Source organism: Andrographis paniculata, unplaced genomic scaffold (assembly GCF_009805555.1).
Source record: "Andrographis paniculata isolate CXL003 unplaced genomic scaffold, ASM980555v1 Contig10END, whole genome shotgun sequence".
NCBI lineage: Eukaryota > Viridiplantae > Streptophyta > Magnoliopsida > Lamiales > Acanthaceae > Andrographis > Andrographis paniculata.
In genome coordinates, this window is record NW_026137380.1 from 281,207 (window position 1) to 304,845 (window position 23,639).

The 23,639-nt window shown below is 32.3% G+C and overlaps 3 protein-coding genes across 5 annotated transcripts; 1 reads left to right on the plus strand and 2 right to left on the minus strand.

Annotated features, from left to right (window-relative positions):
* Window positions 1-257: 257 nt before the first annotated feature.
* On the minus strand, window positions 258-7,236 carry LOC127241574 (uncharacterized). 3 transcript variants are annotated; one of them, XM_051260785.1, is made up of 11 exons: window positions 6,342-7,236; window positions 5,764-6,120; window positions 5,607-5,678; window positions 4,572-4,913; window positions 4,134-4,478; window positions 3,321-3,815; window positions 3,141-3,209; window positions 1,732-1,893; window positions 1,327-1,543; window positions 936-1,247; window positions 258-852 (listed from the first exon to the last, which is right to left on the minus strand). In XM_051260785.1, the coding sequence occupies exons 1-11, from the start codon at window positions 7,059-7,061 to the stop codon at window positions 734-736; spliced, it is 3,210 nt and encodes a 1,069-aa protein (XP_051116742.1). In that variant the 5' UTR covers window positions 7,062-7,236; the 3' UTR covers window positions 258-733. The 3 variants fall into 3 exon arrangements, with proteins under 3 accessions (XP_051116742.1, XP_051116683.1, XP_051116804.1); XM_051260726.1 differs by having other exon boundaries at window positions 5,607-5,687; XM_051260847.1 differs by lacking the exon at window positions 5,607-5,678.
* Window positions 7,237-9,917: 2,681 nt separating this feature from the next.
* LOC127246072 (increased DNA methylation 2) lies at window positions 9,918-12,950 on the plus strand. The gene is made up of 3 exons (XM_051267273.1): window positions 9,918-10,111; window positions 11,205-12,158; window positions 12,417-12,950. Exons 2-3 carry the CDS (start codon window positions 11,210-11,212, stop codon window positions 12,665-12,667), a joined length of 1,200 nt encoding a protein of 399 aa, XP_051123230.1. The 5' UTR covers window positions 9,918-10,111; window positions 11,205-11,209; the 3' UTR covers window positions 12,668-12,950.
* A 1,977-nt stretch (window positions 12,951-14,927) lies between these two features.
* On the minus strand, window positions 14,928-17,266 carry LOC127244845 (heavy metal-associated isoprenylated plant protein 34-like). The gene is made up of 3 exons (XM_051265379.1): window positions 16,947-17,266; window positions 16,479-16,554; window positions 14,928-16,366 (listed from the first exon to the last, which is right to left on the minus strand). The coding sequence occupies exons 1-3, from the start codon at window positions 16,977-16,979 to the stop codon at window positions 15,090-15,092; spliced, it is 1,386 nt and encodes a 461-aa protein (XP_051121336.1). The 5' UTR covers window positions 16,980-17,266; the 3' UTR covers window positions 14,928-15,089.
* Between the last annotated feature and the right edge of the window lie 6,373 nt (window positions 17,267-23,639).

Sequence of the window (23,639 nt, forward strand, 5' to 3'; positions counted from 1 at the left end):
ATAATATATAAATATTATATTTACTTGGTAAAAAATAGTAATAATAATAATATAAAAAAAAATTATAATATCTAATATAACAAATACATTCAATACAATGCTCTAGGTATAAGTAAATACTATCTAACTTCGTTATATATGTTGTCCAGCTAACTTTGTTATATACGTTGTCCAGCTTTCAAACCATGATTAAAGAAAGAAGAAAAGGAAGAAGAAGACACCAACGTAAACAAACGCAAAATAAATTTAACCAAATGAACATACAAAGAATATACAATTTACCCAAAACTTGAAAAATACACACAACAAACAACCCCATCTCTCTCACTCCTCTCCTCTCTCTCTCTCTCTCTCTCTCTCTCTCTCTCTCTCTCTCTCTCTCTCTATATATATATATATATATATGTGTGTAATAGATAAAAACATAACACAAACACATATGGATCTATGCATACATACATATATATAACCTAACAAGAAAAGATAAAAGAGACTAAATTTTGGAAGAATTAAGACAAAAGGACAGAATGAATAATCAAGCTCAGGCAGCAAACCTCAATTTCCTCCCCATGGATGAATGCCTCCAGCCCTCCGGCCGACCGGCGTGGAGGCGATATAATCGTCGAGGGTGGTGCGATTGCCCCAACTGCAATAATAAGCTGTACAGGATGCGTACCTATGTCTGGATGTCGTCACAGCGCCGGCACCACTGATTTTTCTTTTCGCCGAGCCATCAGGAACTGTGTATTAGCTGCTGCGGCAAATCGGGAGGATTTCTGCTTACCAGGTTCGCCCAGAGATTCACGAGCTTTACCATGCAGCGTTGGTCATCCCACACAACGATCGTCGCACCTGGTTTGAAATCGGAAAGATTTTTAGGTCGATTATTTTTTCGAGCAATTTATAAAATAGCGAGGAGAAGATAAGGATTCGACCTGGCACTGCATCTGCAGACAGGAGCGATATCTGGCAAGAGGGTTCCGTTTTTGAGTAAACATACTTTTGAAGCGCGAGGTTGTCGAGACTGACGATGAGTTTGGCGGAGGACGACGAGGATGGAGAAACACTTGAAAGAGCTTCTTCGAGGCCAGAGGACAACCACATAGCAAGACATTCGTCTACAAGAGTGTAGACGTCGGGAAAATCCGCTGCATGAGAGAATGTCCACGGCTTGTAAAGTCGGGATGAAGCACCGAGAACTGCAACCGCTTTGTAGATTTCGCCCAGGCCTAAAATGTACTCGCTTCCTGTGTGTCAACATTTTTAGTTTTTGTCGGGATGTTAGCGAATATTGAAATTTAGAATGCATCTATATGCATTGTATACCTTTAGATTCGGACAGTAATTGACTCTGAACTTGTTTCGCTGCTGCTTGGTTCCAGATCAAGGCTCCATGTTTTAATTCTTGAGCGCAAGCATGAATCATTTGGTTCCATACCGAGAAATATACCTTCCGGTCCTCCACTGTTCCCATTGACAAAATCTTAAGCATTGTTGTTGCGTGTTTAATAAGTTCCATGGCTGATGCCGTGTCCTTCTCCGCCTGTAACAGATACGAATAAGTTACGAAATGATAATGGGAATCTGCGGGAAAGTTTTCAGGGATGCATTAGTGGAAAGAGAAGATTAGAGTCATTTTGGATAAATTCATTCACATGATAATGAGTCGAATAATATGAGACTAAGCAATCTATAGAATCAGGCGAGAGATCAAGAAATGAAAAAGCGTACTAGCAACAGTTTGCTTGATAAGTTATATTCCGATTCCAATATTTGAAACTGTGGCTTCAGCAAAACTTCTACAAACTTCCTCAGCCTTTCGTCTGATGGATAATCGGGTGGTGTGCTTTCTTCAACCGGAAGGTTCAGTTGTTCAAGCTCCTTGGAGACCATCTACAAATGATTGGAGGACATGAAGTAATCAATGGATAGATTTGAACATGCAAGATTGTCACCGAGAAAATGATGTAGGGAATGAAACAGAATAAAGGTCAGACGGGAACCTCTAAAAGAGAGAAAAAGATTGATTTAAATTAATATCTAGTGACGGCAGCAAATTTACCACTGGCCGGCTAACTAAAAGCATTGAGAAAACAAATTCCAATTTTGTTCAATATCAAGAAATGGACAACATATTTACCAATGATCAACACTAAGTAAAATCATAGGTATGCAAATTCTAGAATGCTGCAATGCTTTCGACTATGCAGATATTTTTGGTACATCTTGCATACTGAATAATTCAATAGCTATTCTAATGTATAACATGCTGACCTTCTGTCATTTTGGAAAAAAGATTTGGCAAAACATAGAAACTATGAAACACTTCATGCAGTTAGAAGACTGTATTAAGATGCAAACGACTTTGTATTCAATATACTGTCCAATACATACTGGAAAATATAACCATTATTCAAACTAAATGCAACAAGCATTCAAAAAATATTCAAGCAAAGAATACTTTGAAAAGGAAAAATGTTCGGGTTTGCATGGTTGTGTTTCAAATACTATATGTTTGTTTGGGGGTTTGGATTTTGAGTTTAGATTTGAATAGTAAAAATTTTGAATTGGAATAGTTGTATGATGTGATATAAATAGGTGTTGATATGATGTTTTGAATGTAAAATTGATTTTTAGTATAATATAAAAAATAAAAAATAGGTGTTTGATTTGATGTTTTTTGGAGAAAAAAAATTGGATGAATAGTGGATTTTGGGTAAAATCCATGTCTTAACTATTCATCTACAATATCTTTTTTTTTTTTTGGCTCTCCAAAAAATCTGACATTTGTACAGATATTTTTTATTTAATATATTATATTAAAATTTTATTTGTAATCATAACATTACATCAAATACATATATATTTATCACATCAATCAATCATTTTAATTCAATATTTTACTATTCCCAAAACAGAGTCAAACAAACTTGAAAATTTCAGCAGCCTGACAGAATACCTCCTAAGTACTATTACCATTTTTTCATATTGTCAAAAATAAAATTTGTATAAGCAAGAACGTGGATAGAGATATGATGGTCCAATCATAGCAGCACAAGCAGTTTATCAGTCTTTAAACTATAGTTCCAATACACAATCCTAGAACTTAAACAGTAGCAGACATGGAAACGAGCAAATACCTGAAATTCAATCTCGAGAGATGCAGCTCTTGTATCTCCACCGGAAATAGAAGCACTGTCTCCAGCATCCTAATAATCATGATTCAAAAAGAAAGAAAACGGTTAACGCTAGTAAATTAGCAGTTAATATGGAAAACCAGTCAAGTACAAAATGCAAGATTGCCATGATGCTGTACATACCCATAGGTTTTCAATGTGCCGGTTAATGACGAAGCACAATTCTTCCGCTAACTTATGGTAGAAATCCAAATAGTTCTTAAATTTCATCTGTGATGAGTCGTCCAGGTGTGCACCTTCTACGACATTAAGAAATGCCTCACTGTCACCTCTTGTTTGAGGGGCATCGTTGAAATCCCACACACCACCCTCAATATGGTTAACATTGGAACTGGAAACTGAATTTGAGAGGCTTTCCTCAGTGTCTGTGGGTTTTTCGAGAGCATTCATAGAAGATGCCTCCTCTGCTTGACTGTACAAACTTGATATCAGATCATTAATAGAAAATACTGGTGACGATGTATGACTATTTCTTTGATCAGAACTAGATTGATTTTTGAATACATCTTGAACATCCAAAGACCCCTCCCTTTGTGATTCTTCATCTTCGTACTCATCACCACCAAAAATGGACAGTGGAATTGCACCCTTTTGACTCTTTAACTTCGTATTGTTCTCCTATAAAATGAATACACCATAAGAGGAAAGACAAGTTTAAGAAAAAGACTCCACTATCAATTTAGGGGAACTAACTATAATGAATAACATTTGGTAAGTAACTAAGTTCCAAGCAGGCAGCTCAATGAAGATAATGAGCTGTACCTAATGTATACCCAGGTGTTCTAAATTTGAATGTTCAATTCAGCGACCAAGGAAATGGTGCAACTGAAATCATATCAGCTTGTGCAAAGAGTAATTAAAACTAAAAAATTAGCATGGAACAAGTTTCCATGAAAAAAATAGGCCAAAAAGATGTCCGTAAAGAGAGAAACATACCATTGTCACTGATCCAGTGTCAGCAGCAGTAAAATCTCCAAAATCATCGTCAAATTCTAAATCTTTAACATCTGGGCTATGGTTTAATGTACTGTCAATATGCTCAACAGTTGTATTTTTTCCGGGAGTAAAACCATTAGCAATTTCTGAGTTTTTATGGACACCACTCAAATCTACTTCTTGGGAAGTCCTATAAATACCGTTTGAGGGAGCAAAACAATCATCAGATTTTGATGGCATTCCAAAAAAATCTGCTTTTTCATTTGACATCTTAAATACATCAACCGATTCCTTTGAGTTGCTAGGACTCATAAATGAGTTTGAGCTTTCAGCAGCTTCATAAACCTACAGATGGAAAGTTCATCACATTCGACAAACAATGAGTAATAGACAATCAAACAAGGGTCAAACAGTTAAGATGATAAAGGAGCAACTTACCCCCAGTTTCAGTCCAGTTTCTGCGGCTGCAGCAGTGAAGTCTCCAAAATCTTCATCTGTGTCTGCAGCGTCGAAGTCCACAGCATGGTTGGGTGTATCATTCACTTTTATTTGTTCAATGTTCGAATTTGTGTAAGAATTATAACCAGTTGGGGCTGTTGACTCAAGGCCAAACAAATCCACTTCTTTGGAAGTGCTAGAAACACTACTTGAGGTTGCAAAAAAATCAACTGGTTTAGCTGAAGTCGCAAATAAATCAATTGATCCATTTGAATCCCCAAATACAACACTTCCTGACGAATTCACATTTCTTTTAGAAACTTCAGGCACCATGAAGTCAACCTTGAGATAAAATTATCACATTCAGAAAACAAATGTAAAGACCACAAGGAAAGTACATTTAAATAATAACCATATAATCCAATCCAAATGTTACATGTATTGCATTCAAATTTGTAGTTTGGCAGGTATCATACATACTATGGTTCCATCCATCTAGTTAACATCTCAATTATTGAAATCTAAAGAACTCGCTAGGAGAACAAGACGCCAGAAATTCAATATTAAACGTCAGGAACATCATTAGATCACTTTCAAACACATCCTCTATCTTATAAACCACCACAAATGACCTTTATCCTCTTTTCAAAATATATTCTTTGATTCTATACATCTCAACCATCAACAGCTCACAATTTAGAAAGTAGTTAGCACATACATATATAAACAGATAATACCTCAAAGGCGCATAGATTCAAATTTCATGTAAGCAGTGGCGTAAAATCGAAGAAACCACTTCTTCAGAAGAGCAAAATAAATGTGCGTGCGTGCCAGTATGAAACACTCACTCAATCTCTCAGACATCAATGTTTTCGATAAACATGAAATATTAATCAAGAAGCCCCTGCCTAACGACTTATCAGTTTAGAATCTGTTCAATTCTACTATGAAGAAGCACAATGTGTCATGACTTGCGACTCTAAAGAAAGAAGCATTCATTTAGGAAACTTTACCAAGGGAAATACTTAAATTCACCTGCATTTTCCCATCAGGTATTAATGCTTCCGCACCTTTAGATGGGGAAAAAACATCATTTGTAGATACTTCCTGAAGTAACTGACAAATCTTTAACATACACAGCCATATGATACATGAGATAAACAATGAATAAAGGCATAGAAAAGCAACCTACCTCTGACTTTAAGTCAATATCTGCAGAGGCCCCCGTAAACTCCCCAAAATCTTCATCAAAGTCTTCGATTACAACACCAGGACTTTGGTTTATCTCACTGCCAATCGCCGTTGGTTCAATAATTGATTTTGCATCAGAAGTCCAGCCGTTGGGAGAAGCGACTGCCCCCTTCTGATCACCAAAGAAATTCATTTCTATTGGTAAGGCTGAAATACCACTTGAGCTAGCAAAATAATCAACCGATTCAGTGGGTTGTGAAAAGAAATTCGATGATCCATTCGAAGCCCCAAACAGATCATGTGATTTGCTCGAATCAGTTACATTCGCAGAAAAAGGAACACTTCCATTTGACATTTCCTGCACCATAAAGTCATCTTCAGAGACAATCAGCATAAGAACAATACAAATTCATCTCTAATGGCTGCCAATATTTCAAATCAGGAGTTCTACGAATTCAAAGCTCTATTCATCATTCAAGATTAAGTGGTTTTATTAGGTGAGAATGAATAGGACAAGTAAACAACTAACAGCAGCTTCAACTTAGCTATTTAATAAATCAGATGAGTAGCTTTCCTTACATTCTTATTGACTTTTTCACTATCTGCATCCATGAATTCCCATTCATCATCACCACCGTCGTTGAAACCATCCTGTTGTTGATTCTTCTCCCGAATTCCTGAATCTGCATTAGACATCTCCATATTTGGAGATCTCGCGTTCAAATTCGATTTAGCTCCATAAAATCCCTGACTCCAACTGCCAAAGAGGTCTTCATCCCTGTTTCCATTGTTTGTCTGACCTTCTTGCCTTCCCTTATCATTCAGCTCAGTAACTGCCGAACCAGACGCGTTCTGATTCGATCGGAAAGAAACTTCTGCACCAACCGAAGCAGCCGCGCCGGCGGAATCCGTCTGTGGATACCGATTGTACAGATCGGCAATGTCGATATTCCGAGAATTAGGCACATCCTTACCTCCCAAATTCGAATTGAAGTCCCCACCTCCATTCACGCCGCTCTCCCGTTGATCCAAACCCCAAGCAACTCCTGAAACCCCCTTCTCTTCCTCCTCCTCCTCAACACCCCCAAATATCGAAAGCGGCAAAGCGCCGCGCGGCTTCGTCCATGTCGCAGACTTATCCGGCGCCGGTGGATCGGAGTGCTGCGATTGCTGCGGGGAAGTCAAGAAATCACCCCAATCGTCGGCGGCGGAAGAAATGGGAGCGGTGGATTTGGAAGTGGATTGGAAAGGAGCGAAGGCGAAATCTCCGAACGTCTCATCATCGTCGTCCTCCGCCATATGATGATGGCCGGCGGACAGATGATTCTCCGGCTGGGTGGGGGCAGTGAGCAGATTTGTGGCGGGGAATCGACCGCCGGAGGATTAATCGGCCATCGAAGATGAATCACTGGCCACGGGTACGTACGGACGAGTGCTCGTGATTTAACAATAATACTCCAATAAAATACCTGTGAATAAATTGTGCTGAAGTATGGTTTTTAATTAATATTTATTACAATATATTAAATTTATATTTCGGTTTTAATAGTGGAGTATTTGATTTCTGATGTTTTCAAACTTAAAAATAATTAGTGAATTAAATTTTTAATAGAATTAGAAAGCAATGACCATAGGAATTCAATTAAAATGCAATAGAGCAAGAAAATTTATTGTTACCTTTGTAAAACATAGAATTCATGTAAAAATAAATTAAATTAAGTTATTCTATAAATAAAAGATGTTACAATAAATAAGAATATATATTTAATTAGTGATTTTTTTATTTAAATAGTAATTTAATGCGTGCTATAAAAAAAAATATAAAAATTAATAGTAAATTATTTATAAAATTATATGTAGATAAAATATTAGTAATAAATATATTTAAAAATAGTCATGATTTCTTAAAATTGTTGTTGAGTATATATATATATATTATCTCCGTCCCAGTACAAATTATTTATTTTTTTATTTTGATCCGTCTCATAACCTAACACTACAAATGCCCTTACAATTTACAATATATTACACAAATATCGTTACTTTTATATCACATAATACTAATAAAATTATTTTAGTTATTTTTATTTTATTTTTACTATATATATCAATATAATATTAATATATCTTAAAACTATGTGCAAGAAGCAAACACATACTTACTTATGGGACGGAAAGAATATTATCTACTTAAAATTATAGAAAAATGATAGTACAAGATAATAAAATTACAAATAAAGTAAAATTAGTTGGGAATAAGACTTATATTTTTTGTTTATATAACAAATAATTTAGTTTTAAAAAATACTATAATTCAGATGAAGCAATGTCTACCCGCCACACATGTTGGTCTAGTATGATTTGTCTTTTTTATCTAGTTTGCAGGGTATTAAATTCGGCCAGTGGTTTATCCTGTGCGTATTTTCGACAGCGGCTACAGATTTTGAAATTATAAAAGAAAATTAATTAATAAGTGAAGTTACAATTTGTAATAATTTATTTGAATGTAAAATTTTGTAAAGTTAAAATAATACTTCTTCCGTCCGCTCACATTTAACTTTTATATAAACATTAAAAATATTTTTATATTTGTATAATTTTTTTTTTACAAATGTCATTCTATCGGTATTATAAGGCATTAATGAAAGTATGTTTTGTAATTTTTTCTTAATTTGTATAATAATTAATATTTAAAAGTTTAGACACAAATAAAAAATAAATAAGACTCCTATAATCGGACGGAGACAATATTACATATTTTCAAATAAAATTGTAAAATTTAAATTCAGAAGTACAATTTCTTTTATATATATATATATATAATAACAAATTAATACAGTCTACGCAACTAGGAAGGCAAAGAGCAAATTTAGGGTGTGTTTGTTCGATAGTTTGGATTTTGAGCTGAGATTTGAATAGTAAAAATTTTAAATTTGTATAGTTGTATGGTGTGATATAAATAAATATTGATGTGATATTTTGAATGTAAAATTGATTTTTAATATAATATAAAAAATAAAAAAATAAGTGTCTGATTTAATATATTTTGAGGGAAAAAATGAGATGTGTATTTAAAATCCAATCCCCAAACAAACACACCCAGTATTAATATAAAGTAAAATAATTGTGTCGGATTGGGATTTGCACTTGAAACTTAGCTAGAGTCTAATATGCATTACTAATATATGCAAAAGGGAGTTCACACCAATTTAAAATATATATTTTTATTTTTTTAATTAAATTAAACATTTTAACGTGATATAAATATTTATTAAATATAATATTTCAATTATAAAATATATTTGTATATAATATAGGAAATATAAAATAAATGTTATCTTGTAAATAGACAAAAATAAATCATTGTCGTTGAATAACTTAAAAATTTTCTTATAAAATATATTAATTTATTATACAAATATCACCTTTAGTAATTACTTTCTTCTAAAATTGAAAATTTCAAACATAAAATTTAAATCACAATATTTATGAACTTTTAAGAAATTTTGTTATTTTTTAAAATATTATATGAAAAAATTATTTAATTGATATTCAGGTGTGATAAAATTAAAATCAAGCACTCACGCCAATTTTACTATTCAAGTTATTATTTTTTAAAAAAACTATCGAATTAAACAATTATTTTTTTTATACTTCTCGTACATATAATCTACCTATTTTTCTATTTTAATTAAACTATTTAGTCATCTTAATTTATAATTATTTTTATTATAGATTTATAACATAATAATTTTTACTAATATACTTTTTTATTTTTATATAACAAATTTATTTTACAATATATATAGCATTAAATAACTATTTAAATTCAACTTTTTATTATTTATAAATTCAAACTTTCTAACAAGCACGCTAATGTTCTAAATTTATCAAGATTTTATTTTCTCTTTGTTATATTGAAATAATATTTAAATAAAAATTCAAATATAATATTTAATTTTAAATCAAGAAACATATACTCATTTTATTAAATATTTGTTGTTTAATGGAAATATTTATTGCTTAATTATTACTTCTTTAATATAGGTTAAGCTCTAGAACCAGAATTTATTAATTTTAGAGTTTATTAAAAACTAATTAATTATTTATTTATTTATTTAGTTTCGCTCAATAAAAGAACCCTCTCCCCCCTTCTGTGTGATACCCAAAAGACTTTCTTTTAGTGCGAAGGCGGAAAGATTGATGGAAGTCTCTTGGCGCTGCATGATAAAATTGCTTCTCTAGATTCCATCGCCTCCACCGATTCGCTGTTTCCTTTGCTGATTTTTCCTTCGGGAAATGCAAATTTGATCTCCAACTGTTGCCCGCTGCTGAAATCTGCCTCCAAGGTATGGTAATTTTATGCCTCAGTTGAGGTTTTTGCCCTCGAATTAGGAGTTTTTTGGTTTTTAATTCACGGATGTGTTTCAAAAATTTATACTGTTGCTAGTGTAACGGAGGAATTGCTGATTCTGTGTCGGTTTGGTTTGTCTGTGCGGAGTATTTGGAATTTTGCATTGCTGTGAAGTCTGGATTAGTCGCAATTTATGTCAAGTTTAATTTTGGGCTGTGCATGCCTTTGCCTAACTTTGAAGTTCTTGTTTCTTCGCATTATGGTGTTAATTGACCGTGGGAGTGACTATCCCTTCTTTAATTTGAAGATTGGTTGGTTAATTGTGCGAAATTTTCTGATTTTACGACCCCCTTCGCCATGGATAATGCGTATAAAGTTTTTATTTCCCGGTTCTTTTGCTTCTGGTACTGATTTCAATGGATTCAATATGTTCTTTGTTTTCTTCCCCTTTTTGTTTGGAATGAAAATAAATAAAATTTGAGGGATGCAAATTTGGGTGGAGTTCAGCGAAGGGAAGAGTTATTGAGGGAGATTACATGCTTTTTCTGCACCATTAGAGTGACTTCAAGACTTCTACATTGAGTTGAATCACAACTTCTTAGTTAGTTAGGATTTGTCTGCGTTCAATTATCGACAGACTGCATACTCTTGGGTAGTTGATGTTTCTGACTTTCATTTTCCATAAACTGCTTCAGATGAGAGTATGTTAAATTTTTGGTCGAATGGAGCCAAACTTATGAGACATTGAGCTCGAATATGCTATTTGTATGAAACATAGAATCTGTAAATTTGTCGTCATCGAATGGAGCCAAACTTATGGGAACGTGAGCTCGAATCTTAGCCGTTATGCGTAACAGATTATCTTACTTACTTTCCGTTATAGTTGTTCGAGAACCTGGCTTGTCTCATTCCTTTAATTTCTGTTACAAATGATAGCTCAATTCAATGAGCACATTTTTCGGCTACTCAAGTTAATGATGCTTTCTGCAATTTCCGCAATTCGATACTTTGCTACATTAGTTAGGACACTGTGCATTTGTCCGAGACGCCACGTGGTTGTAGTTAATGCAGATTTTGAATTTTGGCAGGTCGAATGATGGAAAATATGGTTGATCTACCGCTGAGTGATGATCAATGTTTTCTTCTCTCCTTCATCATGGGAACCTATTTCGGGCCTGACCTTGAGCGAGAAAGACCCCATAAGTCTGCTTTGCAGAGACACGCAGAGGGACTCCCTGAATACCGTACTAACAACTTGGCTGTCTCGCAGATGAAAACATCGGTAATGGAAAGTGTATATTACTATATAATGAGAAAGGCAGATGCATCTGTTCGTGTGAAGCAAGATTTGTTGCGCCCGTATATTCATGGAAGTCTTCCGGTGTCAGTGAGGTGGCCTTCAACTTATCCTCAGTTTGAGGATCTATTCCCTTCCAAATTGCACTGGCATTCCCGATTCGGAAGCCAGCAAGATACGATTGGTAACATAGTGTTCCTTAACAATCCAGCGACTGATTTCATCAAGCCGGGGGACATTGCTCGGTTTAAGAGGCTGACAGGATTGGATGATTTTCTTCTAGATAGGGGAAGTGCAATGCAGTATGCACTTGCGAATAATGGAATTTTACATGATGTGAGAGTGCAAGAAAAAGTGGCAGAACAGGAGCCGATCCAGCCTACCAATGTTGAATATGTCAATTGTGTTTCTTGCACCAGTACCTGCCCCGATGGAAATGAGATACCTGATTGTGTGATGCCCGGTGGTAGCTCTCCGTGCAATGCTGAGCCGATAGCGTACTCCACCCAAACATCGCAAGTGACTGCTAATGGGGATGATCTCGATCAGGGAACACTGTATCTTCCATCTTGCCCTTCTAAGGACGACTGGAGCAACCTTGTTCACTCTGTAAAATGTGGGTTTGCACTGACTGGAAGTGCTGCAAGGGGACAAGTCGGACCTGTTCTAGGCCTGATGGATATTGGTGAGTCGGAGGATTCCTATCTTTTCCGAGTTGCCCTCCCTGGCGTGCAACGAGATGAAAGTGAGTTACAGATCTCGTCTAATATTTAATCGTTGTGTTGGTTCATCAATACTAAATGTTGATTCTGGTATCCCTTTATTCCATATTCGCATTTTAAGCATCTTCGATTAATACATGAATTTGTGTATCTAATATTATCGATTGAGACTTTGGGATATTAGTTTGTATCACTTGTATGAATGACTTCGAATTTAACATCATTGTTTTTCAAACTAGTCATCATTTCTGCTCACCTTTCCTTAAATGCTTGCCCTGTAGGAGATTTCAGCTGCGAAGTCGAGAGTGACGGAAGAGTGATAATCAAAGGAGTTACAGTGACAGGTGAAAGAACAGTTTGGAAACACTCCCAGACATTCCAGATGCTATCTCACAATCTTTGCCCACCGGGCCCCTTTTCAATCACCTTCACTCTGCCTGGCCCTGTTGATCCTCAACAATTCCATGGAACATTCGCCGCCGACGGTATTCTCGAGGGGGTAGCATTTAAAGCCAGCATAGAAACAACTTAGACCCCAACAAATGGTCCGGCTTTGCACACTCCAGCTTGTGCTACTCTACTCACAACTCAAATGACAGGTTAGAATCGTCAATCTTGTAACTTGTTGTTATCATGCTTTCGGTTAGATGGTTTACCTTAATGTTCGACACTGCTGCTAGTCTTTTCCTTCCCCGCATCTTTATACATTTAACAGTGTTCGAAAATTTGCAGTGGTAGGATTGCTTGAATTATTGAACCTTGTTTGCTACTTGTAGTTTCATCATTTTTAACATGGATGGTGTTGTGGTTTTGTTTGTTTCATGTCACAAATCTTTCAAAAGCCTCATTTTGTTCCTATATATTTTGCTATTTATTATTATTGTTTATCTTAAATCTGCTGATCCTTATCTATGTCATAAACACTGATTGATCTCACATAAGAAACTAGGCATAATGTGTATATGTAATTTGAGATGCATTGAATTTGGTATAATATGCTTTTCGTAGTGTTATGGCCCCCCCGCCCCCATTGGTTGGACAATCCTTATCATGCTCATAATTGAATCCATAAATATCCAATCTTTTTTCATAGCAAGTTCACTTTATTCTTGTGATAGAAGACATTGTTTGTTAGATACTTTTGTAGGTCTTTTGATTGGATTGATTAGTAATAATCACATTTCACTAATACACTTTGAATTGTTCTTTGATTCTAGTGGCAAACAATAATTTGAACAAGACATATTTGATGAGTTTTAAGTGTTCCGTCCAGACTTTGGAAATTAGTGTTTCTTTTGATGAGATTCCGAAAATTTTTGTATGTCTAATGAGATTTTTTGTGAAATAAAAAAGTTTTTTTTTTTTTTTCAAAAAACGTATAGTCCAAGTAGTAAAAATTTGAGGTTTGGATGGTAAAGAAACACACCCTAGTCCTAAGTGTGTGACCGATCATGATAATAGTGAAACTTCATGAATGGTTAGAAAGTGTGTATATTTTTGCTTGGCTTATATGAGTTGAACTCTAGTACCTTTGATCGCTCTTAGACGACCAAGTCTTTGGCTATGGTCCTGTATTTCGTTTCGCTAGATTATTGATAGACGATGAAAATTGTATGTGTAAGAAATCTATGTTGGATATATATATATCTTGACAAATTGATATGTGCTTGATTCTATAGTACCAGTGTTAGGCTCTGTTTATACATATATTTTAAAGTTTTTTGGCACTATAATGTTTTTCTAAAACATCATATCAAATGCCAATTTTTTATTTTATTTTATTTTTTTTTTCGTTCGTCCCACAAAAAACTTTTTACACATAGGGTCTATTATAATATTAGTTTTAAATTAATTGTAAATAAATAAATACATTTTTTATTTATTTGTATATTATAAAATTTTATTATCTACAAAATGATGTTTATATTGCATATTCATATTTTATTAACATATAATACTAAAAATATTTAAAATGTCAAAAGATCCATCTGGAACCGGAAATTACTTTTTTTATTAATTTTTTCTTCAAAACGTTAAAACTCTGTGTCTAAGCAAAGCTCTTTAGTCGAACGAGGATTAAGTACTATTCTTCTTTCTTTTTTTTCACTATTCTTCTTATTATTATGTGAATAGTTTGTTTTTTGATGTTCTAGATTTGAAATTCAAAATTTTATGTTTCAAAGGTAAATATTAACCTGAAACATTGCAAGTATAATCAGGGGAAGAAAATGAGGTAATTTGATGCGAGGGAGGGTAGTGAATTGAGACATGAGAGTGGTAAAGATGCGGGCATTAAAGTCCTGGGATCTCCCTCAACCCCAACCCTTATCAAGAAAATAGAATTATACTTTAATACTACTAAGAGCAGCAGCAGAAGCAGAAGCAGAAATAGGGACCATCTACAGAGTAGAGAGAGAGTAGCAATCATACATCTACCACATTAAATTTTGGCATGTGACCCCGACCCAACCAATCAATGTATATTATGCACTATACAGCCAGCCAGAAAATATATATATATATATAGAGTGAGAAAGAGAGAGAGAATCCTCTATATCTCTATGTAATGTGATTGGCAGTGCAGTGCCACCACATTCACATTCAATCTGGGCTACAAAATCAATCACCACGTGAACAGGAAAGTTCCTCAATATTCATCCCTAAATAGTTTAAATTCTACATCATCATTGCCAGCCAGCACCCACAGAGAGAGAGAGAGAGAGAGTGGGACAGAACAGAACAGAACAGAATTGACTAATCTTGTAACTCTACATAGGATATATATATATATATATATGTAAAATTATCTAGAATAAAATGAACCCAAAATCAACATACAGGCTAAACAAAAATAAATAAATAAAACACAAAACCATAATAACTAGAAAGAAACCTGCATTAACTTACTAATAACTTGTTGTCTAACCAAGTCAAAACAACCCTTTCTTCCTTCCTCACATTACACTGCAACTCCCGGTGTTCTCATCACTGAACATGTGAGTGTAGTGGTCGCCGCCGGGAGGCGGCGCCGCCGTCGGCATAGACATATACCCCATATTATTATTATGATTGTATCCCCCATACTGCTGCTGTTGTTGCTGCTGCTGCTGGTACATCATCATCCTCATTTGATCCATGTATTGTGGGTTGTTGTAAGGAGCCTGAGCGTGGTGGTGGTGGTTCCCCTGCCCGAACCCGCCCGGGTAATGGCCGCCGTTCATGGGCCCCATTCTTGATAACCCTTGCGCCGCCGCCTGGAAATTTGGCGGCATTTGACCCATCATATTCATGCCAGTGTTCATGTTGTTGAAGCTCGGCGGCTGCCTTGTTTCCATTCTCGGGAATCCTTCGAAATTCTCATTCATTTTTCCTCCATTGCCGTGGATCATACCCTTGTCATTGCCCTTGCTGTTCTTGGCACCATTTTTGCCTTGATCGAGCTCAAAATCAATTCCTTTTTTACTCTTTTTGCTGTCCCCCTTTTGCTTCTTATCTTTCTTCTTCGAATGTTTGCCTTCGGCGTCTGTTTTGGCGCCACCGCCACCGCCGCCGCCCTTTCCCAGCATGCTCTTGAGAAATGTATCGAATCGGCCACTTCCACTTTTCGCCTTCTCGGCCTTTATTTTCTCCCCCTTTCCATCTTTCTCACCCTTCCCGCCACCATTCTTGCCACCATTTTTGCCTTTCTGATGGCTGAGGTCTAAATTCACTTTATTTGCTTTGCCACCATGGCCGGCAAGCGGCGCCACCTTGGCCGGAAGCTGGTGGGCTGCATACCCTTCGTCGAACCCATCCTCGAAACTGTCATCCTCCTCAGAATCATCGAAGTAGTCATCATCATCATCGTAGTCTTCTTCCTCATCTTCAGGTAAGTTGAATTTTACAGACTTCTTATCCTTCCCAAGAAACTTCATTTCCTTAAACTCATTATTCTTCAGCTGCATCATCTCCTTAGGAACCTGAAATCCACCCTTCTGCTGCTGCTGCTGCTGCTGCTGACCTTTCCCACCCTTCTGGCCCTTGTTACCTTTCCCACCGTTGGATTTCTCCATCTGAAAGTTCTTGAACTGGTGGTTCAGCATGGGGATCGCATTTGAACCCCCTTTCTGCCCTCCCCATAGCTCAGCATGCTTCCCTGCCTTCTCCAGCTTCTTTATCAGAGCTGCTGGATCGACGTTTCCTGATACAGTCACCTTCCCTTGCTCCACATCTATGCTCACCTTGTAAACCCCTGTGTTCGGAGTAGAAAATGGAATTTTAATTCAACTGTTCCTTTTTTTTTTAAATTGTAGAAAGTAGACAGAATTAGGTCAAAAGTGAGATGAAGTGTAGACATGGCGTACCTTCAACCTTCTGCAACTGCTTCTGGACTTTATGCGCGCAGCCATCGCAGTGTATATTCACTCTCAAAACCCACGGCTGCAAGCAATTTGAGTTCACGAAACAGAGATCAGCAACAAAAAGACTCGACAGAATTTTGAATCTCTCACAAACACAAGCAAAAAATCACCATACCAGAACACAGGCAACACTTTCAACTTCCTAACCGATCTCAAGCATAAAAACCGCCATTAACACCTCCTTCTAGTACTTCAACAAACAGGGAATAACAACTCGAAAAATCTCTCAAAACCAAACTAAAATCCACCAAAAAAAATAAAGCAGCAACAAACAAACTACACTTCCAAACTGATCTCACGCACCAAAAAACCGCCATTAACACCTCCTGCTAGGGTTCCCACTCCCAAACTCCCCCAATTCCAATTCCAAGTAACAAAACCAAAAAAAAAAGAAAGAAATACAAGACATACCTGAATCTTCAACATATCCTTCTTATTATTCATTCTGGTGCTAACACTGGTAAATCAAATCCACACAAAACAACAACAGAGAATGCCGAATCTCCAAGGCAACGTGAATGAAAGAGAATGCGTAAGCCGAGAAAGGCGGTTGTGTGTGTGAATTGAAATGCCAGAGCTTTGTTAAAAATGAACTCTTTTTATATACATACATACATACGTATATATATATATATATATTCTTGCCTGCTTGCCTGCTTGCCTGCCTGTGGCTGTCTGCCACAGCGTCTGCAGCACTGAAGCTTCCCCTGATAGAGGGTAACCGGCACTAGACTAGCGCTTTTGCTAATAAAATTTTAAAAAGCGCTATTCAAATTATAGTATAGTAGCAGTAAAATAAATAAGTGAGTAAAACGCGTCTTTATCCATCCCCATCTCTTCTCACTTATCATTTACTATTATTATTATTATTATTATTATTATTAATTTTTATTTTTGTCGCCACTCTAATACACAAACACAGTTGATGTTGACTAGAGACACACACCCTGTGGAGTGTGAAAAGACAGTTGTGCCCTCGGCTTGATCTTTTTTCCTTTTAGGGTAGACAAGATATACATAGCTGTGCTTCTTTTCCATTTCTATTTAACTTTGTACATTTTAATATTTTTTTAGAATATATTTTCTTCTTACATATAGAAAAATAAATACTTATTTTAGATCAAATAAATAAATTTTCTGAATGCAATTCATACTTAAAAAGAATTACACGTATAATTGAATAAAGTTGGATTTAAGAGTCTTTTGATAAAAGAAGGAAGGCAAAGTGGCTTCAATGTCACAATCCTTCCTACGCTTTTTATTTTATTCCGATCTTTGATTTGAGTGCTTTTTTATTTTTTATTTACTATTTTTAATCATACTTCTTCCCATTTTAAAAGTAGATACCGTATCAAATTTAAGATATATTTTACAATTTTTGGAAAATAGTATACTAAATATTTGATTGATTTTAATAGATATCGAATATATAATTTTTAGAAATGAATTTATGATGAAATAATCGATATTGGGATTAAATATGATTTTTTTGGGGATGTGGGTGTAAAAGTTGAAGTTAAAATATTTAAAGAAAAAAGGATTTGTTTTGTTTACATTTTAAATTGAGTTTTTTTTTTTAATTGAATTTCTTAAGATTATATATATATATAATTCTCTATTAGCGAAATTGATTAATATTATGATTTAATAGAATAATATAATTACTGTAATTAACTTGTAAGCATATATAAATTTTATATAAATAATATTATTGTAGTTTATAATAATTTATTTTTTGGCTACATAAATTTTAAGTAGTATATAACTAATCATTTACATTATTAATAATAGTGTAATGTTTTTTTATGTTATGGGCGCCTCGCCTGTTGCTAAGCCTGACACCATTTCCAGGTTTGACTGACCTTTTACTTCAATAATAAATAAATAAATTAATAAATAATTCACGCTTCCCTTTAATAAGTAAATAAATATTTTAACAGTCCGAGGATAGATTTAGTGAGGTAATAATAATGATTTCAAATTTCTTAATAATAATAATAATCATAATCATAATCACCAAGTAATAATTATTCCAATCCGCTTTTTAATTTAACTTTTTTTACTGAAGAAATACAATTTTAAAATACTCTCTCCTCCAAAATTTATTTATTTATTTTACTACTTTTGATTCATCTAAAATGTAATTTATCAAATTTCCTTTTAGTAATATTTAGAAAAATTATTACTCTTTATTTATTATTACAAAAATATTATCTATATAAAAACAGATTATTTTCTTAAAGAGAGAAAGAGGGGGCGAAAAGGGTTCCACAGTGTCGGTTAATTAAGGGTGTGTTTGTTTGGGGGTTTGGATTTTGGATTGAGATTTAAATAGTAAAAATTTTGAATTTGAATAGTTGTATGATACGATATAAATAAATAGATATTGATGTGATGTTTTGAATGTAAAATTGATTTTTAGTATTATATAAAAATAAAAAATAGGTATTTGATTTGATATTTTTAGAGAAAAAAAATTGGATGAATAGTTGTATTTGAATCGAATCCTCCAAACAAACACCCTTAGAGGAAACATGAAAGGGTAAAAATACACTGTAGAAGGTGGGGCCCGCGCTAAAATAATGGAGTATAGGCTCCTGGCCCCCAGATCCCGGGACCAAGACAGCTAGAAATAAATTTTAAAAAGGGCGCAATACCCTAACCCTGAAAATTGACCAGGAGAGACAGCACTCACTTTCTACTGGCTATTGGGACACCCAAAATATCTTTCGAAATATAAGCATTTATTTGGTTGTATCATTAATTTGATTTAAAATATATTATTGATTTAAATGGTTGTTTAAATAATAATTAAATTAGAATAATATTGATAGCAATTTACCTAGCTAAAGCAAGGCCCAAGTGTACACTCAATTCAAACCTAAACTTCTAATTGTTGTGTTTGTTTAGTAAGATTATTGGAAATAAATTAATTTTTTTTTTTATTTGAGTGACAGGGAATTGTACATAGAATATAAAAATAATAAATATGTGTAATATATTAATATTTTTTAAAAAATATTAAAAAAATTGTAGAAATAACAAACTCATTTTATTATTATTATTATTATTATTATTATTATTATTATTATTATTATTATGTGGGATACAATTCCTCTTTTCTTACTTTTTCTTTTTTCACCAATATTAAAACATTCATCCAAGCTAATTATATTATTTTTTGACACAAAAATTAAAAAATAATGATATTTTAATTTTAAAACATAGTAGAAAAAAAAATATATTATAAAAAAATCTATTTAAAAAAATTGATCAAACAGTGATGTGTTGAGTATAAAAAGTAATAAATTAATTATTATTTATTACAATAAAAGTAATAAAATTTAGATAAATAATATTTTTATTATAAATAAATTATCTATAATTTCATAGACAACCAAAAAAAAAGAAATTTTAATATAATTTATTTTTAAAATATTAGTATTTAAAATCAAAATTAAATCTCAAATTTCCAAAAGAAACACATCTAATGTAGTATTACTTTCCATCTCTTTCCTATGTCTCGTGTGTTACCCGGTATATAAAAATAATCTTTAAGATATATATGATCGAAAAATATATTTCATATTTACAGTAAAAAATAAATATAAATTAATATTAAAATATTTTATATATTAATATTAATATTTTTTAAGTGAGATGAAGCAAGTATAATATTAATATAATTTCTTATACTTCCTCCGTTTCATAACTACGTATTTGTTTGTTTTTTGCACGTAATTTTAGAAATATTAGTATTATATTACGATGTAGTTGGAATAAAGTAGAAATGACTAAAATAACCTTATTAGTATTATGTGATATAAATGTAATGATATTTGTGTAATATATTGTAAGTTGTAAGGGTATTTATAATATTAGTAAATAGTACAGTTACTAAAAAATAAAATGAATATTTTGTTATGGGACGGACTAAAATGAAAAAATGGATAGTTTATTATTAAAATTGCATTAATTAATTAGTATGATTAAATTTTGGATATTTATAGCTTAAAAATTTAAAATATACTAAAAATATATACTCCATGTATTACTGTGGACACGAGAATTTATGTAAAATATAATTTGTAAGTAATTAAAAAATGTATTAGTAAAAATAATTATTATTTAATAAAAATAATTATAGATTAAGATTAAGATAAATAAATAATTTAATTAAAATTAAGAAAATTATAAAATTTAAAATTTAAAATGCGATTAAAGTGCATAATTATATTTCCAAAAATAGAAAGGACAAATTATGTGGGACGGACGAAAATAGAAGATAGGAACAAATTATGTGGGACGAAGGGAGTAGTTTTTTGCCAAAAAAAATGAGACAGAAAAATTGCATAATAGACTGGAGATATGAAACGTAAGAAATAACATATATTAATGTCGAAATATAAATTTTTTGCACTCGAAGTAGGGATAACATTAAGTTGAAGTAGATCCAACACGGATCTGAAACGAAATTTGAATTTCATTTATTTTAGATACGAATATAAGAATTGCTTAGATATTTCAAATTTGACCAACTTATGTGATTTTATCGAGTTAGATCCGAGTATAATCACATACAAATATATTCGGGTTGGATATCGGGTTTAGTGGGCCCCGACTTTACCCGACTCATTGTCCAAATGAAGCTCATTGGACCGGGTCGGGTCAACCTGAACCGGCCCTGTTTAAAAATTCTAAATAAAGTATAGTCCGTATTATACGGTGTATAATGTACGTACGGATTGGTGTAACTATACACGATGATGTACTGGAGGAGTAGTGATTTGTTGTTATCACAAAGACACACTCACAGACAGACAGAGGCAGTTGTCGTGTCAGGACACGCGCCGCCATTGTGGCGCGTGGCACATCATATATAAATAAATAAAGACAATGATTGGAATTTACTTTTGTTTATTGAAAATAAAAATAAAATAGTAAGTGGAAGGTTGTGGCCTGTGTGGCATCAAACTGCAATGACAGATCACCTGCAATTTTTAAGGGTTTTTTTTTTTTTTTTTTTTAAAAAAAAAAACTGAGTTTATATGAATAAAATAAAATATTTTATTAACGAAAGTAATACTCATATATATTTTTATAAAAAAAGTTACTCATTTGCATAGTAAAAAATGGTATATTTATTTGATATTTAATTATATATATATATTTTTTGAATAATAATTTAAATATTTTATAAATAAAAGAATTTATTTTTATTGAAAATTAAGATTGTTACTAAAAATATTAAATTAAATTAAATTTAAAAACAACATAAGGGTGTTTTATCGGAGGTTTGAATTTTGAATTGGAGTTTGAATTATAAATAGGGGTTAATGTGATGTGATATTTTGAATGTAATATTATTTTTTAATATAATATAAAAAAAAAATTAAGTATTTTATTGATATTTTTTAAAAAATAAAATTAATGAATAGTAAATTTTGACAAGAATCCTCGATCAAATACACCTATTAGACTACTTATACATTTATATAGAAATTTAAAGGGACCATATACCGAATTGTTTATTGTGAGTTTGTATTTTTTTTTAAAATTTTTTTATTTAAATATAGTATATCATTTAAAAATATATAAAAAAAATTCTTGTCCGCTATATTCAATATTATAGACATTAGCATTAAATTCGTCTATGCATATCTAAATTTAAGCAGACCTAGAAGCGACACTTGTTGGAGTATTAATATAATGAAAATACTTTTTTAGGTGAAATGGGGTAATATTTTGGTTAAAAAAACATTAGTGGCGGTGCAAAAAGGTATTGGATAAGCGCATTTAATTTATTTTATATTTAAATATCAGTTTTTGAAATTTTTTAAAATTTAAAAATAATTAAATATTTAATATTTTTTATCTCACATATAATATCATATTTTTATTTCAATTTCATATCTTATACTATTATATTTTTTTAAAAAAGAAATTACATATTTTAGTTATATTTTTAAATTTATAATATATAATTTATTAATTTTAATTAGACTAATTAGTTATTTTATTTTATAATATTTTTATATATTGTAACTAACTTTTTTTAATATATTAATAATTATTTATTAGTCATATTTTTTTTAAATTTACGTTTCTTATGATATTTACCAAAAATAAACAAAAATTAATATTATATAATATTTTATTATAATGTGTAAACGAGTGCATTCGAAGTTTTAAATCCATAATTTTACTGTCACACCACGAGGTTATTTATTTTTTATCGGATTCGTTTGTTTGGATGTTTGAATTTTAAGTTGAGATTTGAATAGTAACCATTTTGAATTTGAATAGTTGTATGATGTGATATAAATAGGTGTTGATGTAATGTTTTGAATATAAAATTAATTTTTAGTATAATATAAAAAATAAAAAATAAAAAATAGAGGTTTAATTTAATATTTTTGGAGAAAAAAATAGGAAAAATAGTGAAATTCAATCCCCAAAACATACACAAATGCACAAGATATTATGCACTTATTATTACTATTATTAATAAGAATAAGCTAAAAATTGGAGTGGCCCAAAAATAAAAATGGGCTTTGAGCCCAATAAAAACTAATTTGTTTAAAAAAATAAAAATAAAAATGAGAGCATAATGTCAATTTTAATTAGATGCCAAACAAACACGCCGTAGTTCGGTATAAAGTCAAGCAAACTAATAAAACCCTATTAATTAACATTTAATTTGCACAATTTTTTAACAAGTAATTACATTAAATAATAATAATAATAATAATAATAATAATAATAAGTCCATTTGCAAACCAGCAAATCTATTGCATAAATAGTATGTAAGGTCTACCTTACTTTCTATTAGTTATTTGTCACAACAATTTTGTTAATTTATTTGGGTGTCTTTTTTTGTGAAAATTATATATATATTTTCTCTCAAAAATATATTATATATATTTATTATTTTTTATATCATATATAAAAACAAAATATTCTTTGAAATTATTCCAGAAAATACATCATTGTGATTTGACATACAGAAATATTTATGTTTGTATAAAAAAAAGAAGAACATGAGCCCGTATTAAAATTTATATTCAAAAGTTTGAATTAGAAAAAGTATTTAATAATTATTTT